This window comes from Cyprinodon tularosa, unplaced genomic scaffold (assembly GCF_016077235.1).
Source record: "Cyprinodon tularosa strain WSP-4 unplaced genomic scaffold, ASM1607723v1 ctg295, whole genome shotgun sequence".
Classification (NCBI taxonomy): Eukaryota; Metazoa; Chordata; class Actinopteri; order Cyprinodontiformes; family Cyprinodontidae; genus Cyprinodon; species Cyprinodon tularosa.
In genome coordinates this window covers 217,670-236,941 of record NW_024039002.1, presented here as the reverse complement: position 1 = coordinate 236,941, position 19,272 = coordinate 217,670, and the positions used below count along the sequence as shown (strand labels likewise).

General features: G+C 37.4%; 1 protein-coding gene across 1 annotated transcript in view; it reads left to right on the top strand.

Annotated features, from left to right (window-relative positions):
* ppargc1b (peroxisome proliferator-activated receptor gamma, coactivator 1 beta) overlaps positions 1-19,272 on the top strand; it is a 134,585-nt gene that overhangs the window by 81,565 nt on the left and 33,748 nt on the right. The window contains exon 2 of the mRNA XM_038291149.1: positions 13,180-13,365. Within this exon, the coding sequence (XP_038147077.1) occupies positions 13,180-13,365 (186 nt within the window). The remainder of the gene's footprint in view (positions 1-13,179; positions 13,366-19,272) is intronic.

The following is a 19,272-nucleotide window of genomic DNA, read 5'->3' as shown; positions in this document are numbered from 1 at the left end:
CTCTCTTGAACTTATCCAATTATCTCCAAATTTCCACCCAGATTAGAAATGCATATTGCACATCAAAAAATGTACCTGTCTACTTTAGAAAAGTCATGCTGATGATTTGATTGCATAAGCAAAAACTAACCTCTAGTAGCCTAAGTAGATAAACGAGCCCTATTTCTGTTGAATTCTTTGAAATTCATTTTTATCAGTTCAGTTTAATGGATTCAAATGCGGTCATCACAGGCATCCCGGTAAAGTAAGCCTGAGGCGATAGTTGAGGGGATTCCCTTTCGAAGGGAAGGGACCTCCTGCAGAAGTATGCTTAAAAGCAGTGACCGTCCGCCTCCATGGGCGAGGGGGGGACACGGAGTTAATGGAGAAAACCAAGAATCGCTGGTTTAGGAGAACCTTTAATGAGAATAATTACACCCAGAGAACAGAAATATAAAAGCACTATCAGCTGCTATTAGCTCTGAATACAATTATTGGATCAGTAGTTCATAAACTGTAGCTGAGTATTAGAATAACCATTTAAACGTTTCATGTTTCTGTATTTTAACACTTTAAACCTGTAAATGTGAAAGCTGTAGGTAAAGAAACATTTAAATGCCCAGTCAGGCATTTCTAGATGAACATATCATAAAATTATTTTAAATAATAATAGTATGCGATGATCCATATCCTGGTTTGGCTTTTTTTCTGTATATCTGTTGAGTTTTGGTTGTAGGACATCATGCCTCAATTATCAAACAGCTTTTTTGTGGTCCTTATTAGCCAGCGGGGGGCTGATGGATGGACAGGGACATCCTTTATGTTAGTTTTAATTAAGGACATCTCTTCCATATTAGCTGCCTAAAGGAAAATTGAGTTTTGAAGTACAAATTGCAAAGCTCTCGCTTCTCATTAGCAGTTAACAATTTATTCACAGCATCATGGTTTTAAGCTTTATGTATTGCAGTAAAAAGCTTTGCATAGAGTCACAATAAGATGTGATAAAACTGAGCATCCTTGGAATGTGGTTTGGAAATATTAGAGAAAACACCAAATATTTCAAATTTAATCTGTAAACTAACGATTTGTGTTGCTCAGTAACCTCAGTTTTTGGTTGTAACTCTCTGAATTGTCACTGTTTATCCACTCCCTGCCAAAGTGACCTACAAGAAAGTGTGGTTTCAAAGAGTGAGTCACTTATTAGAGTCCCCGACTTGGCAATCAGCCTCATATCTTCCATGTCGCTTCAGTGTTGGAGGCTTGAAGGTGATTACCATTCTCCTACTGGCTCCTCTCATAACCATCTTTCAGCTATATGGTCTGTGCTCTTGTCACTTAACCTTCACATGTTCCTTCCCCTCTCCATTTCCTGTATTATGGTATTGCTGGAAGAAACAGCCAGACGACAGTTTGGGCTGTTGGAAATTCCAAATAGAATGGTAATTCACGGATTAAGTTTTTGTCCTTTGATCAGCCAAACATGTCCTTGTATATGTTCCAGGTATATATTTTTTCCCAGTCACAGGAGGTTCAATGCAGATTGTTTGATCATAATTTGCTTTGAGCAGCAGCAGCTCCCTATAGTACTGTTCAAATGTCTCCAAGCAAGTTTTGGGATCTTGGATTGTATAGATTGGGGTGTAGATGAGTTGTAAAGTTTGATGACATACAGGGTTAAACCCAGCTATACTGTCGACATTCGGATCACAGACCACTTTGGCTTCGTCTCTTGGATGTTCCATATATTTACACACATTCCAAAGCAGATGTTGAGTCCCCCCTAAACACCAAACATCATTTTGACGTTGGTTTTTAGGCTAAATCTAGTCAGTCCGTCATAGTCTTGATTTAGAAAAGCCGTTGAAAACTGGGTTTTTAACGTCTTTTCAACAATCTGAAATTTACGGCTTCTCAACTTTCACTTTTCAACCAAACTTATACGTCGTTTTGACATCAAATATGTCATATTTTCAAAGTCTTTTCATCCATTTTTTGCTCAATGGGTCAGATTGAAAGCAAAAACACAGTGGCTTGCCTAAAAGCGCCATCCTCCTTCCTGTTTTTTGAGGTTTTTTTTCTGCAGATTTAAGTTATTTCATCAAATTTTGACCAATTAAAGTATATCATTCAGATGTCAAGATCTTTCTAAAACCTCCATTTTGAATAGTGAACCATCAAAATCTACCAGCTAAAATATACTCTTAATTGTGTGCTTTTTTTTATAAAGACACTCGGGATAAATAAATAGAGATTTCATGTAACAGACATGCATTAGTATGGGGAAATGATTTGCACGTCTGGTTTTGAGATTTAATACTTGGGATGGACCAATTGTTCAGCCGCTGATTTCTTTACCTTTGGTAAATCAGTTGATACTTCGATGTGAAACCGATCTTATCTACCTTTGCAAAGATCTGAAAAGGCTAAAACTGGATTTTTGGTTCATTAGACCAAATTTAGCTAAACTCCTAAATTTAAATTTTCTACTCTCATTTTAAGCTTATTTACATATATGACCCCTGACTGATTTTGTAGAGTGGGAGATGTGTTCAGAGTTCACTTGATCATCTCTATTTTTGCCAATAAAGTTTTGTCAGAGACGCACAATAAAAGTTTAAACTGCCAGTTTTGAATGGAACCCTAAACTTTAGGTCAGTGGATTTAATTTATCAAATTCCTGTTGGGTTTGACTTTGATTACAGAACCGGGTTTTGGTTTGTACTTCATGAATGGATTTTTTAAATTCTTAAGCAATACCCCTGCGGTATAGTGCAATTCCATTAAAATAAGACTGGAACATTAAAGTTTCATTGTGACCTTCTAACACTTGACAGTTTTATTATTTTTTATAATCTTCATCCGAAATCTCAGGCTTTTCAAAGATCCATAAATAATCATAACACCCCTACTTAAAAGATACTCCTTACTTCTACAGGAAAGGCAGCAGCACAAAGTTGTGGGAGCATGACCTTGTATAGTGTTGCGTCTGATCAAGTAAGCCAATGCCTGTGTGTGTTCCTAAAGGGAAGTTTGGCTGTTCAGACCAATGTCACATGACCGAGCTTGTGACTGACCTTACGTAACGTTACAAAAGGCCCCACTGTCGGGCTGGCAGGACAGCAGCAACAGCCTCTGCTTTGATTTCTTTTTGTGGATCAATAAAGTGTCACATCATTATTAGAGCTCTGTTGCAGCTCAATGGTTTATTTGGAACAGTCGAACACCCGCATACATCGCTGCTTGCCTGTCATGAATTATGAAACAGCACGGTGTTCTAACACAGACACAACCCTGCAAGTTTACACCTTTATCTTTATTGAATACATCATTTTTGCCTACACATTGTGTTTAAACATAAATCACCTCTTATGTGTATTAACCCTTTATATGGCATTCAGTGAAAGACTTAAAACATCTAAATTTCAAGCAAAGAGTACACCGCAAAAAATTGAAATTTAAGTAAGTCAGTTTTTCTTAAAAAAAAAGTTAATTTTTCTTGAACTGAGCAGGTTAGTGAGATACTTCGCGAATGGAATAAGAAATTTTACATTTAAAATAAGAAAAAAAAATGCAGTCTCCTATTTCAAGAGAATAATATCAAATAATCTGATTTTAAGGATAAAAATGCTCCTTCAGCTGGGAGATTTTCTTGTTTACCTACTCAAATTAAGGGTAAATACACTTATTTTAAGACATTTTCACAAATTTAAAGATAATTTTTTGTAGTGTTTTATTGGAATCCAGGACAAGACCTTATTAACTTTGTAACGTTCAAAAAATCTGTATATTTTGATGGGATAAATGAATGTCAATGTAATTACAAGAAAAGCCAATTTGCCTGTATATATTAAGAAAAATAACAAAAGTACTTCTATAAGAAATTTATGAAAAACACTCTGAGAGTAAAAGAAATGGCACTTCATTTTTTAAGGGGTATGCAAGTGATCAAAAATGGTAACTTGCCTTATAAGGGATTAAAGACATTGAGTAAAAACTAAAGTTGACCTGATTTAGCATTGTTTTCAAAGAAGGCTAAAAAAAAAGGATATTTTTTCACCTAACAAGATCATTTTGATCTTGTATTTGTAGAGATCTAACTAATGCAAGAGGTTACAACATTACATTTAAGACCACCGGCTCTCTTGCTGGCGTTCCCACATCCATTTGTTCATCTTACTGTAAGCTTTCTATTAATAGGATAGGTCTGATGATGTGTGATCATCCCAGCAGGCTTTTTGACGACTGAATGGGCCAGTAGGTTTTCAGTGTTGTTACTAAGGCAGAGATTAACCCCAGTAGGAAGTCACTTGTCCGGATTCCTCCCCTTCGTACACTCCATCCTGCCAGTGCAGCTAGTAGGCTTTAATGCAGTTTTTAGAGTCGATATTATTATAGGTCCCAGTGCTGTAGAAGAGGTAGAAAATCCATTGCCGACACTTTATATCTAAGTTTTTAAGTTTTAGGAATGCCTGTAAGTGTAATTGGGGGCCAAACAACCATTGACTGTTTTTGCCTAGTTTTATTTTTCTGCCTCAAGCAATATTGAGCTCTTAAAATGATGCGCGAATCAAGCTGAGTTCAATTGCTTTTTGATGCCCTGTGTTGGCAGTTTGGTCTCAAAGCTGTTGTGTTGGATCATGCACTCAGTGGCCACTTCATTATGCACACTTTGCTTTTATGGAGTCTGATCTCCCTTATTCCTTCAAACACATCCAAATTTTTCAAGGCATAGATTTAATATTGGCTAAACATTATTGTATGGCAGTCCACATTCAAAGGTTTTAATGAAGTAGGTGGTTTTTTTTAGCTGTTCTAGGTCTTTCATCTTTACTATCATCTTGTTTATCATATTTCCTCTTTTTTGAGCCATTCTCTGTAAGCAGAAGATATGGTAGCGCATGTAAATGCCAGTAGTTTCTGAAACGCTTATGATAGCATTTCAGTCTTAGAAAACATGTCACATTCTCATGCATCTCCTTTCCTTCCCATTTTGAAGCTTGGTTTGAACTCTTGCAAGTTGTAGGCCAGATTTTTGAGTTCAATAAATTGCTCCCATGTGATTGACTCATGTTTTTAAAATCACCTAAACAATAATGTAAAGTTTCTTGTGAGTTTAGTCCCATAGGGATCATATGTTTTCAATGCAATGTGCCCCTTTTTATAGTTATCAAGAATTCATGCCCTTTGCCTGTTTCATTATAATTTGCCTAATCTACCATTTCTAATGGCTCATTTAAAACGTTGTAGACTTAGAGATATAAGCAGAACCACTAACTGATGCTTTCTTTTACACAGGAGGCCACTGTAGAATTGCAACAGCAATACTTCTTTCATAAGAAAGTTACTGGGATGTAACAATGTAAAATGGCATGATTGATGATTATCTTTCACCCGTGGAAATCTTTCCGTCAGAGCATGCAATAAGTTTTTATTAGCCTACAGAGGAGTTCGACGGATATGCTTCTCAGTTACATAATTTTTTTTTCCATTTGAATTAAAACCTTTTTAGCTTGCTTTGAGAATCAAAACTAATAGAACTTTGTTTCTACACATTTTTCAGTTTTTGATACATTTAAACGCAAATTGTGTTTTGACCTTACATGTTTTTTGCAACAAATGTTTGTTGTACATTTAGAAAACAAAGGTTGTTACCACAGTAAGAAACTGATCTATGTTAAAAAAAAAAAAAAAAATTACCACCACCTGAAGCATTTGAGATTTAAAAATCATTTGAAATATGCAAATTTTCTCAAAGATTTCAGATGCCATAAGTAGCTTTTTTGAAAATAAAGTTTCATATATAGCATGTTATGAATAAATATGCAAAAATGTCAGCTAAAAGGTTTGTTTTATGGTGGTTTCTCAAAATGGTAAACCAGTTTGTAAATTATTTGGGGGCTTGTCCAGGATGAAACAGTCTTCCCAAGAATTTTTTAAAAAGGTTTTAGGATATAAGGTAATGAAATAAAAAAATAAAGAAATAAAGAAACAAATAGATAAACAGCTCAGATGGTTGGAATGCTTTCCAGAGCTGTTTAATTAAAATAAGGTACTGGTTCTGCAAGTTAGGCAGTATTTGCATAAAGGAAAAAATCCTTTGTGTAACTTTAAAATTAGATAAAATAATTGTGTAAGAAGAATTTATAGGAGCTGGTCTCTCCATAAATGCCTTTGCACATAACAGTGGTCCAGTCTGCAATCATGAAACTAGAGCTGCATGCAGAGTTATAAAACTGCTAGGTGTCCTGATCCTTCCTCCTGGCGCCGTAGTCATGTTGAGAAGCTGTCAGCGGTTTCATCAGAACTACAGCACACTGCATGGCAAACGTGCTGCAACTACATCTGTCGGCCACATTTAGCCCAAGACTGCTGCATTGGAGACATAACAGAAGTGTCATATGAAATAAGTTTTCATAAAGTTCTAAATCTGTCTCTTTTTTTTCTCACATCAAAGCCATAAGATTTTACCTATTTTATTGGGATGTTTTTTAAAAACCAACATAAAGGAGATAAATAATTTTAAATCTGGAAAAAAAGTATGTTACCAAATATCTAAATATTTTTCCATTGAAATATCTGTGAAATTAATTTTGTATTTAGCCTTATTTAATAAAATACCCTTAAATAAAAACATGTGCAGCAGACTGCCTTTTAAAGAGACCCTTAGCATGTTAGTAGAGAAGGGTTGTGCAATATTTTGCACATATTTCATCACAATATTCATGTCACAAAGTGCCTCTTGGAGTGCAGTAATTTTTGGCTAACACATTCAAAGTGTTATGAGCTTGTACTCCAGACACAAGTAAGAATATATTATTAACACTTAGATGCTGCTGTGTGTTGGTATGTTATAAAATCCCTTTCAATTACAATTAATTTCATTGCTGTAATGCAGAAAATGTGAAGAAGTTAAAAAGCAATACGCCTGTTAACATATTACATTAACAAGTCATGTTAATGGTCATGATTGGTGACAGAAGACAGGAGAGATGACAGCAAAGCTGATAGAGAACTGCTTTGGTTTGAGAACTGGTGTCCTGGAACAAAACATGACATTTATACCTGTTTTCTGGTTAAACATTCACTCTATGTATCCATGGGCTTGTGGATACATGTGCCATGCCCATGGATGCTTTTATTGATTGACTATTTGTTATGGACAGAAGAGGGGGAAAAATAGGAGAATGATAAAATAGGTCCAGCGGCTGAGTGGAAACAAAAGGAATCAATCAGACAGTCCTTAGAGTTTATAAGGAGAAAAGGATGAGATGGAGGGATGAGGGGAAAGATGAAGAGAGAGGAAGGTCGCGGGAGAAATCTGGGCAGCTGTATAAATAGGAAAGAAAGTTTGACATGGAAGGGAATTTGTGAGTACAGGGCAATGATGAAAAAGGAGGAATAAGAGAACATACTGAAGGGCAGATGATGGTCATACGATGGAAGATGAACAGAGGGAACTAAAAGAACAAATGTGAGCGATGAAATATTGTAAAATAAGCCGAGCAAACAAGTGGCGGTTAGCTAAGACAGCGTGGCATCTGTATGAGCCGCATGCTAACTAACATGCAAATGCAGCAAGGTGAAAACACACCTGCATCAGCAACTAGAAGCAAAGAAACGGCGAGAGGGTCTTATAAAGGACATCCTTCTCTGTTTCGTCTCCTTTTCTTCCTTTATCCCCGGTGGCCATCTTTTTTTCCAGAGCTGACCTAAATTCTTCCTTTTCTCTCCCTCTTTGTCTTCATTACCGCACCTGGATTCCCTTATTCTTACCTTTTAAGTGTCCAATATCATTTTTTCCAACTTTGATTTTTTTTCCCATTTCTCCCCGTCTATCTTTTTCATCCATTCCACTCTTTCATCGAGTCTTCTGCGGCACACTGCAAAACTCTACTCCCTCTAATTTATGAAACCATAAATTATATCAGCTTGCGTTATCCATTCCTTGACCTAAATAAACATAACACATTCACACACACTGCAAGGCAGCATAATAGGCAATTTGAGGGCACAGATTAGAGCACTGTGAGCAAGAAATATGTATACATATTTATTTTACTGTGTTATGATTTAGATAGAAAAAAGAGAAATAAACTAAATGTGGTTTTACTTGTTCATGGGAATTGGGAAGTTGATTTTATTTGACTTCTACATGTTCAGTTTACTGTGTGAGTAGAGAAAAGAAAAGACATGACTTGAGATTCTTAAACATATCAGAGAGAAAATAAGCTGTTATGGAGTAATATGATTTACGTTAATCACGAGTAGCAAAGGGTATTTAAAGTGCCACTTAAATCGGTCTGTGAAAGAAAAGATTAACCAATAAGCTTCGAGTAATTTCAAACACAGCCATGAAGACAAAGTAATGAGGCTGCAGGCTGGAGGGAAAAAAATGACTGATTATCAAATACTGCATTGCAGAAGAAAACATGATGAATTATGATGGCCGAATGTTGATGGGTAATGAATCTGTTTGTCTGGTGGTTGATTTCTACCAGTGTTCATGCATTCTAAATAAGCACAATGGCTTTGTAGAGAGGAGCCTGGGTTTGAGTGGAAGAGAATATCACTGATATCTTACAGTAAATCAATAAGATTGTCTTTGCTGAGTACATTTTCAATTGCTTTTAAACTTAATTAGGGCAGGAGACCAGCAATTACTTACATTTTTTTTCAAAAATAATACATCTACAAGTAGGTTTGCGAACTGTCCCTTGAAAAACTTAATTATTCTGTATTTAGAAATAGAAGTACCTGTCTCTTATTTAGTGGAAAAGGAACGCACTTTGTCCCGTATTACTGTGAGAGTAAAAAAATAGTCGGTAAAAACCTAATGGAAAATGAAAAACAAGGGCACGTTAGATACAAAACTTACGGTAATCTTGTTCCCGTGCCCTGTCCTGTGTTTTGACCAATGAGCTGACAACATATATGTAACGATCCAGAATACCCTCATCCCATTGGTCGAGCCAAATGTTGCTCACGGAGCAGCATGAACGGAGTAATTGAAATGCTGACGCTGCTTTTGGGGGAGGTGCACCTTCGCATGGCGATAGACCTCCTCCGAAAAAATTAAAAAAGGATGCAGAAATAAAGGGAGAAATGGGAAAGAACAAATACCTGGACGGATAAAGTCTTTGATAAAGAATATAAAGCACGGTGTCATGGCGCGCTTTTTCTCTAACTCACAAATATGTATCTAATTCAATGCAGGTTTGAGTCAAATAGTAAAAAAAAAAAACATTTCACAAAGGGGGGCTAAAAAAAGTAGGGGAGTTGGCAACCCTATCCACAGGACATCTGGAGTGGTGGAGAATAGAAGCATTAATTTGACTGAAAATAACCATAAATAATTGTTCAATAAATTTGACGGGTCCAAAATATTTACTTCTGATAATGATGGCAATGCATAAAAAAGATTCTGTGGCAGTCCAATTAGTAAAATAAATTCATTTGAGACGGAGCGTATGTATGGTCAAATGCTGATAGCTCCCTGATAGAGCAGAAAAATGGCTTCTTCTCACTGTTATAGTTTTTTTACTTAAAGGAGAATTCTGGTTTTTAACACTTTTAGCCCATTTTCTGTAGTGTCCAGGATGAAATCGAATGATCGACACCAAAATTTTGACAATTGGTCCTGTCTCTGCTTTTTGGCTCATTTAGAATCCACCCCTGGCTGCTTCAGAATGGCTTCCATAGTGCATGTCCGATAATGTCCTTAAAACAACCTTAAACATTCTTTTTTTAAAATATGCTACTCACCGGGTCGTCAGCGCTGTTCAATGACGTTCCAAAAAAAGTTTCGTAAAGAAAAAACATTCCTGTAGTGTTTTATTTAGCATTTTGTAAATCCCATTGAGTTCTGTTGGAATAGTCAATATTCCCCTGCCACCGGAAACGGAAATGGGGCCTGTTTACACAGTTGTAGTCTTTTCGCTTCACTCTGTGTACTCCGACGTCGAGGTGCTAACGTCTCTGTTAAAAGTGTTTAACAGTGTAAACAGGCCCCATTTCCGTTTCCGGTGGCAGGGGAATATTGACTATTCCTACAGAACTCAATGGGATTTACAAAATGCTAAATAAAACACTACAGGAACGTTTTTTCTTTACGAAACTTTTTTTGAAACGTCATTGAACAGCGCTGACGACCCGGTGAGTAGCATATTTTAAAAAAAGAACGTTTAAGGTTGTTTTAAGGACATTATCGGACATGCACTATGGAAGCCATTCTGAAGCAGCCAGGGGTGGATTCTAAATGAGCCAAAAAGCAGAGACAGGACCAATTGTCAAAATTTTGGTGTCGATCATTCGATTTCATCCTGGACACTACAGAAAATGGGCTAAAAGTGTTAAAAACCGGAATTCTCCTTTAAAGCCAAAAACCCTTGGTTAAAAACATCTGTGACATTCAAAGGAAGTCAAGGGGCTCACAATTCTCACAAGTAGCTGCTTATTTTCCGTATAGGCGAGTAAAATGTTTGCTAATGCATTAGCTTTAGCGGACCTGGCAACCAGCAGGCAAACGGCTCAGAACAGCAGCACTAGGGCGCCACTTACTGGCCAGGAGGAGCTACATTTCTAGAAATCGCCTCTAATATCACAACAGATTTCTAAGTCTGTATTATCATATTTAAGACATATTTTTTCTTCCTGTTATCTTTGCTTATCTTTATGACTGAACTGAGACCTAATTTTTCATATAAATCTCTTTTTTTTCCTCCATTTTCAATGCGAAAATAAAGTAAAGTTTGGTTAGCGCTCCATTGTATTACATTAAATTTATGCTTTAAGGGGGGAAATCTTTGCTTGCATTTTATTTCATGGTGTATAATGACACCATGAAATAAAATGCAAGAATTTCCCCCTTAAACGCTGTTCACCTTAAGTTGAGATTGGAATCCCAGAAAGAAAAAAAATCTTAATTTTTTTTCCCTGTCTTTTCTCTTTGGTCTTAACGGCAGATTAACCTGTCAACCCTGTCTGAGAAGAGACAAGAGACGCCCTTTTTTGCATGGGCGTTAAACCCCATTAAACTTACAATAGAACATGGAGCTCTAGCTGCTCTCAGATCTGCAGTTACATGTCCAGGATGTAAACAAATGCTGCTGCGTCACTCTGATAATAAAAAGACTGGTTGAACTACGATGTGCTTGTCGCCGTTGACGCCTCTAACGTTCCCTCCTCTCTTTTCCAGTCATTTACTTGAAATGTCCTGCACCCTCCCGCCTACCCCAGGAGACTTCAGTTTTATTTCCCTCGCAGCAAGTCACGTAGACCGGCTTCCTGCTCGTCTTTAATGCGGCTCTCACAGTGACGTGGCAAAAGGTTTCTGTCTGAAACCACATGTGCTCACTGCAGAGCAGGTTGCTGCTGTTGCTGCATGTAATAGTTTTATAAGTTATGCTGTGTGTTTTAGAGTTTGACACAGATTTGCATATGTTCTTAGGTGAACATCATATGTCAGGATTTATGTAAAGCAAACTAAAACTTTTCTGGAAAGCTCAAAGCTTCCAATATATCTCTTGTTTTCTAGGAAGGTTGACCCATTCATTCTCTACAGGCTTTAAAGTTAAACGCACACACATGTTGGATTGCGTAATTCTAGTGTTAATGGAGCCACTGGTGCCATGAGGAAATGTTTTTTAGAAGAAGTTAAGACTGAATTATTCTTTCTAAGTATCATTGGAGTTCAATTCAGTTTCTTTTAGGGGATGTTTGGATGCTGTTGATGTAACAGCAGGATTCCTCAGTGCATTTCATAGCGTTTGAGGCTATGTTACACTTGTCTTATTATGCTAAAGAGTTTTTTAAGGGAAACACTTTTGTAGGGAAGTCTGAATTACCCAAATGAGGCATTTTATGAAGTTCTTTAGTCTGGATAATGTTCTGTTGGTGCATTTGACCTAAAAGTTTAATGAAGAGTTGCGTTTTGAACTGTACTGTTCATTTTTATATGGCAAAACATGTGTTGTACATGTGTTAAAAGTTCTTAGAGAGTTTTAGGGTTGTCTTGAAGTGGTTTTTGGTCATCAAAATGTTTTTAACTTTTGAAACGTCTAAACTTTTGAGATTTATGTGCATCTTTGGAGTCCAGTATTTAGTTTAAGTGTTAAAGAAATCTGCTGTGTTCAAGGGGGAATTCTTGGGTCTTTAATTTCTTGCTTACAAAGGTTTGGATTTTATTGTAAGGTGTAACGACTTCTAAGAGTTTCTGTTGGATGTTTGCCTCCTTAAGAGGTTTTGGCCTAATATGATGGTCATTTTAGGTTATTTTAGCTCTCAGGGATTCAGGGAGGACCAAAGGCTTGTGAGCGGCCACTGGTCTTAATTTTGTATCAGTTTCATGAGCCTTCACTTGAGTTGAAAAGCAATAAGTTAAGAATAAATGACATGCAGTTAAATCAAGCCTTTTAACTAGTGGCCTGTTCGCTCTCACCTCTTTCTTCTTGATTATTTCCTAAGAACTAAAAACAAAAACCCGTTCAAAGTTCACCTTAAATCAAACACAGAAACAAGAGGAAGATCAGGAATTCGTGGTCACGACTGAAAAGCAAACAGAACACAATGCAGCCTTATTCACTGATAAACATCACCGTCAGCCAACAAAGGAGAACTCATCACCTGAAGACCTCCGGGGTAACTCTGCTTTGGGCCACAGGGAGATGCTTCAGAATAAAGGCGTAATGCAGCCTCGCAGTAACTGGCGGCGTACGTGGCGTGGTTTCTGACTGCCTCTGTTGGTGTCAGTGTTGAACCTCCTCTAAAAGTGGAAGTCTCATTATCTCTAATGAGTGGCTGTTGAGAGATGAAGAGCTGTTGATGAGAGCTCCTTCTGACTCAGACAGCGAGCTGTGTGATAATATACAGTTTTGGTCACATGATGGAGGTTTTTCTCCCAGGTCCCTCGCAGTGCTTTTCTGCAGATCTTCGATGGCTTAGCCAAACGGGAACTAGCTAAAGTTCAAACATTTTGACTGCTTTTAAAAGAAAAAGGCAAAGCAGGTTTAAAGCATTCATTTGGAGGAATGTTTCAAAGAGTGGAGAGGGGGGAAAAACATGGTCATTTCTCACATGAGATCTTTCCATCTGTGATCAGCAGTCAGGCTGGCCTGTTTGTGTGTGACGATGTAACGCCTGGCTATTTGGTGTAAATGTCAGTGCTTACCAATGCTAACTTTCCCTCTTTGTTTCCATCTACAGTATGGGGAGGAGGAGGTGTGCTCAGACCGCTTGGACACCGACTTCCCCGACATCGACCTCTCCCAGTTGGACACCAGCGACTTCGACAGCGTCAACTGCCTCAGCGAGCTGCAGTGGTGCACCGATCAGCCTGCGGATGTATCACCCGCCTCCATCCACTACAGTACGGCAGATGAGCTCTTCGAGGTGAGCTTTTACCTCCAAAGTAAGGTTCATGTAATCTGCAGCTGAGTCACGGAATGGTGCATCAGTTTAGTCTGCCGTTATCGTAGTTTGGTTTCATCAGCTGTTATAGGTTAAGATCCTGTAAAGCAACGGCTCAGATTCATGAAAAGAGTTTAAAGGTTGGAGCTACCTCTATGACTCTGTTTACCAGATGATCTGAAACCCAAAAGCTACAGATTATTTCAGCAGTAGACCTCCACTGAAATATACACTGCATTGTTTCCAGGTAATTTCCTTCTGTTAAATGAGAGCGTTTGATCATCGCAGCAACAGTCCTGCAATAATATCTTTCCATCCTCCACTCTTTACCTCCCAGTCCTGTTCTCAGCTTTATATTTTCATATTCTGCATATCCAAGCTGGTTTTATACAAGATATATATTTTTTTCTCATCAATAATTATACTGTCTATTTCAAAGCAAAGCAAAGCAGGTGTTCAACACCTAATTATTGTTTCAGTATACAAAGGTCTGATGGTTGCATTAAGATGTTTCATAAAAATCACTTTGGTAAATAAATAAAGTTGACTGTCTCGACCTCGGTCAGTTTACATTTCTCTTTCTGAAGCTAACTTGTTTGTAGGGATACACCGATCCGATACCTGGATCAGATATCGGCTCCGATATTGACCACTAAGCTGGATCAGATACAGGTGTTTTGATACATTTACATGGAACAGTTAATTCTTAGTTTTTGCTGGTTATTTGTTAATAAATAATATAAAGTACATTTATATACGTATAAAGGCTAACGCCTTCACTTATGGTTAATTAAGTCAACAGCTGAATCGGATTGATATTGGCCAGGTATCGTATCAGATTGGATGGGAACAAAAACTGGATCAGTGCATCTCTAGTCTCTGATTAAAAGGCTGCCCTCATTTCTTCTTATGATTCTTATCAGGTTTGTCAGAACACTTCTCCATTCATCCAACCTTCAGTTACAGGAAGTCTTTATCTATGCTCTCACCTCCAGACTGCTCAGCCTCTTTGGATGATTGTCCTCCAATATTTTATTGACTTGTCAAAATATTGTGTTTGAAATTAGCATCATAATACTTTTTCTTTAGGCCATAATTGAATACAAAGGCCGTTGTAGCTGAGTACATTACAGAAAGCTCTACTAATTTGATCTCCTTTGGAGGCTCTCTTCGGGGGGTCCTTAGTTCTTGGACAGCTCGTATGATTTTTCTCTTAGACTTCCCAGCCTGTAATCTTGTAAAGGCCAGCTTCCTCATGATGAAACAATGCTCTCTCTGCAGCAATAAGATTGAGGGACACTCTATTTTCTTTTTAACCATTATGAAATGCTTGGTGTGCAATACTTTGATAATAAGAAAGCTTTTTATTGTCCACAAATTAGCACCAAATCAGTTCATATTCAATTCAAAGATTAGAGATTCCTTATTTTAAATACTAACAGATATGAGTGATTTTTCTGGGATTTCTGTGCTTTTTGCAGCAGCTTTTCTTGATGCGTTCGATACTAACTACGTGACTCATTCCACCCATCTTGTGTAAAAAGGTATAATTGCTGAGAAAATTGACTTGCTTTATACTGATTCTGTGCTGCAGTTGTTATTTAATTAAATAAATGATGTGCCGTGTTTTGTTGCCAGTCTTAAACAGCTCGCTTTGGATGTTGTTGACCCAGAAGGGTCTTTTGCATCAGCCAGAGCTTCTCTGTTTGTTGACATGTCCAAGACCCCCAACCTTTTACCTGAGACTTGACATGCAGCAGGCCACCGAAGGCACGACCAAGAAAGCGTCTAATTTACACTGTTTGTAACATGATGATGGAGGCCGTCCGTGAGTTTGGACTGGCCCAGATATCCTGTGAGGGGCTTCGACAGCCTTCAGGGCGACAAGTTCTCAAGTCCTGCCGGAGTTGGAGCAGCCGTGTAGATTCTTCTGGATCTGTCAGCCAATGTTTGATTATTGGACCTATAAGATCTTGAGGTCGCACTTCAAAGGATACATTTAGTGCTCATGTAGCACGAAAGTAACACTTAAGAGATAACAGAGAATTTGTGTACAGATTAATGGTCATGTAATCCAGCGATGCACCATAGCATGTTGCTTAAATGAAGATGGACAAAGCATGATGGGAATGAAGAGGAAATAAACAATTTCTGTGACTGTAATGCATTTTTATTATTTAAAAAAATCCAGTTTCATAAGCCTCCATCTCATCTTTAAAGGTCAAATAACACCTTTAGAACTACACAGTAGAAATTTTTGAAGGATCCACTCTCTGTCTGGATGCCGCTCATCTCATGGCGTCGTCGAATCAAACAAAAAACGTTTTACAAGTTAAATTGGCTAAAAGAGAGAAGTTGCTGCTTTGTGCAGATTAGCTGCTAAAGGCGGCCTTTTATAATAAGTGTGAGCAGAAATCAACGTGCTCGGCCTAACATCATCCTTTCCTGATCAGAGAAGGTGGACGTTTGTTTAGAGTGCAGGCACAGCATGGTTAAGGCAGCTGCTTACTGGAGGAGGCACTTTTAACTAGATAATCTCCATCTGCTGCTTTTCACAGGACAGGCAGCAGCTACTGCTCAGACAGCAAACTTATGAAAGTTGTTCAGACAATATAAATCAACCACAATAACACTTTGTGTATTATTTTGTCAAAGGAATAGCATTAAATTATAGTTACAAGTTTAAAAAGCTTTCTGATATCACTTTGGTTACTCTAATCTGAGATCCATGGATTCGTTTTATAGGATTATCTTTTTTTTTAATATATATCTTATTTACTCATTTGGTGATTTTGTTTTTAAAGCTTTACAGTGTTCTTAATCCAGCCTAGCTTTCCTAACCTCTGTGCTAAAGCACTCTTTTTCCTCCTCCCTAACAAACAGTGGCGCAGACGGTCCAGCAGCTTTTAATTATCTCTACTGAATGCAGTGATAAGGAGCACAAATGAAGCTACTGTCACTGTATCTTCAGTGCTTCTGCTTCCTGCCAATAGGATTTGTTTTATAGCAGCACATAGGAATTTAATCCCATGTTGGAATTTATTGATTGCATTTCTGTGGCCCAACTCAATGTAACCTTGGAAACTAAAACGAAGAGATTGTTTTTAAAGGTTGGAGCAATAATAGGTAATTATTTCACTTTTAATGGTACCAATATATAGATGCATTTATACATTTAGTTATAAGTCACACAATTTTTGTTCCTCTTTTTTTTTTACTATTTGGAGGTAAATTTCTATCTGGTTTCACAGACTTTGTCTCATGATGCCAAGCATCCCTTTTAAAGAAAATTAGTCCTGTAGCATTACATTGCAATTCATAGTCAACATGACATGCCGATGCAGATATATATATATATATATATATAAAATCATGATATTTGTGAGCTCACAAACGCACTAAACCATCTTTTACCATTCCCCCTTCTTGTCGTAGTATTAGGGTTTAGGGCGAGGAATACAGAAATGTGTCATAGGGGTGGCCGAAGGACACCACCTGGTGTCAAGAAAGCTAGAGCTGCCAAGTCCACAGTCAAACTGTCTGAATCCATGATTTCATCTTTGAAAGAGGAACAACAAAAATGCAAAATCGTAACTTGCTTGGATTTCTCCTTGTGTATTCTGCTGCTTTATTTTATACTAAGATTGGCTAAAACCAAACTCTGCTAGGCGGGTACGGGATTTGGCTTCATCCAGTTAGCTCTGAAGTTTCAGCTAAACACCTTTTATCTGAATGGATTGGATGGACCCCAGATGAACTAAGTGCTATGCATTATGAATCTTATTGACCAGGTTACAACATCCCAAGATTTTTTTTAGCAAAATCCTGCATGCTTATGTTTGAGATGGCAGGAAAGAGCATCATTCTTATGATTGAGTTATTATTTTATATTTTTACAGACTTGATACCAAAGCTGAGACTTGTTGCTCTTCTCTAACAGTGTACTTTGGAGATTTATTTTTTATTTTCCTCCCTTCCTGTACTTATATATGAGGGGTGGAATAGTAATATTTAGTTCTCTTCCAATCTTGTTTGTTTCAGTTCCTGTTCAACTTCTTCTTATTGCTCTAACTGTAGAAATTAACAATTTAAGCCAGTTATTTTGTAGACATTTTATGAAAATCTACAAACATCTGCCTTTGTTGGTTTCAATGTTCTTGTCTTTCCCATTTTTAGGAGAAGGGCATGTATAACATTATAATTTATATCACAAGTAATATATGAATAAGTAGATATTCATAGAATTAAATAGCAATTGCATTATTCTTTAAATAAGTTTATTTTAGAGCAATAGGGTTTGTTTATGGAGGTGATTTAAAGCTTTTTATCCTCTTCCAAATCCTGAAAAGCAGCTCTGAGCTCAGAGGAAGAGCGGCAGCCAGCCTGAGACAGTGAATACATTTTACGATAAATACTTTGGCAGCGAGGGACAGATGAAGCTGGATGATAAACGGAAGAGACAGATGAATGAAAGTTAGCGACTTCCTGTAGGCCAGCCGCGCTATCAACTCTCCCCCAGACACTGCTCTCAGCAAGATGGCGTCACCTTAACAATAAATAACCCCTTTCAGAAGAGAAAGAGGAAAAAGCAAAGATTTGAAACTGAAGTCTTGTCTGAAACTTCCTCTGTTTTTTTTATGCTGAATCCTTGAAAAATAACCAGAATTTCATGGAGTCAAAGTAAAAGAAATAAAAACTCCCATTTTAGCCTATGTAAACTGATTGTTCAGACATTCATTTAAACAACACTTAAAATGAATTTTGTCTTATAGTGTACGCTTTTACAGAAAAGAATGGAACATACATTTTTAGCCTTAATAGAAATCCTGAACTGGGCTTAATAAGCAGATAAAACAGCATCAAGCGAAGAATTATTTCAATAAAATATATAGGCTAAAACCTTTTCATTGAAATGAACACAGATTAAGAACATGATGTGAGAGACCACCCACATTTATTTCAATATATTTATATGTTTTAATAATATTAAGAACAGCATTACCATCACTAGCATCAGTATTAATAAGGATGTTTACTCAGGCATCCATCAACTTCCCAACGACTTAAACTTTGGCTCTTCTCTGTCCTTGAACCCATAATCGGCATAAGGCCGCTCACACTGATCCTGGTTCTATTGGAGGTTACCTGTTAAACTGGAGCTTATCCTCTCCACTGTCGCTGCATGCATGCTCAGTGTGAAGGATTGCTTTAGAGTCAACAGCAAAGTGAAATAAAAATGTCTACACTCGCTACTTGCTCATCCAGGATGAGTGAATCCTGCAAATTCAATGACTGGTTGAAATCAGCTGGATGGAAAACGTAACCCATCTGACCCAATTGAATTGTGTCTTTAAAGAGCCTAAAGATGACCTTTTGTAAATTAGTGCTATATAAATAACTCTACAGCATTAGTTCCTGCCTTAGTAAACACTGTTCATACCGTTTTCCCAGCTTTATTCCAGTCTTTTCCCTTTTGAAATATAAATTTTTTATCTTTTCACAGTGAATCTTCAACTTTTCTTCATTATAACTCAGCTGATAGTTCCACACACCAGCGTGCCTGAAGAATTTATCCTTTTTTAAATATCTCCAGTATGGTCCCTTTGGTCATGATACAAAAGGAACAAATCATACATAGCAGGATGCAGCAATGTTTCAGAAAGACTTTAGGGTTGAATCAGATGTGCCAAAAAAGCGAAACACATTATCAGGATTAGAGTATTCTAACACGGCGGACTTCAACGGGGGGTCCGCGACCCCTAGGGGGTCCATCGAGGTACTGCATTTTTTTATATTCCCCCCCTGAAATTTTATCCACTGATTGAAATGTCTTTAAATGCACAATAACTGGAATTCAACACACTGTAGTAAACAGATAAATGGAGGCAG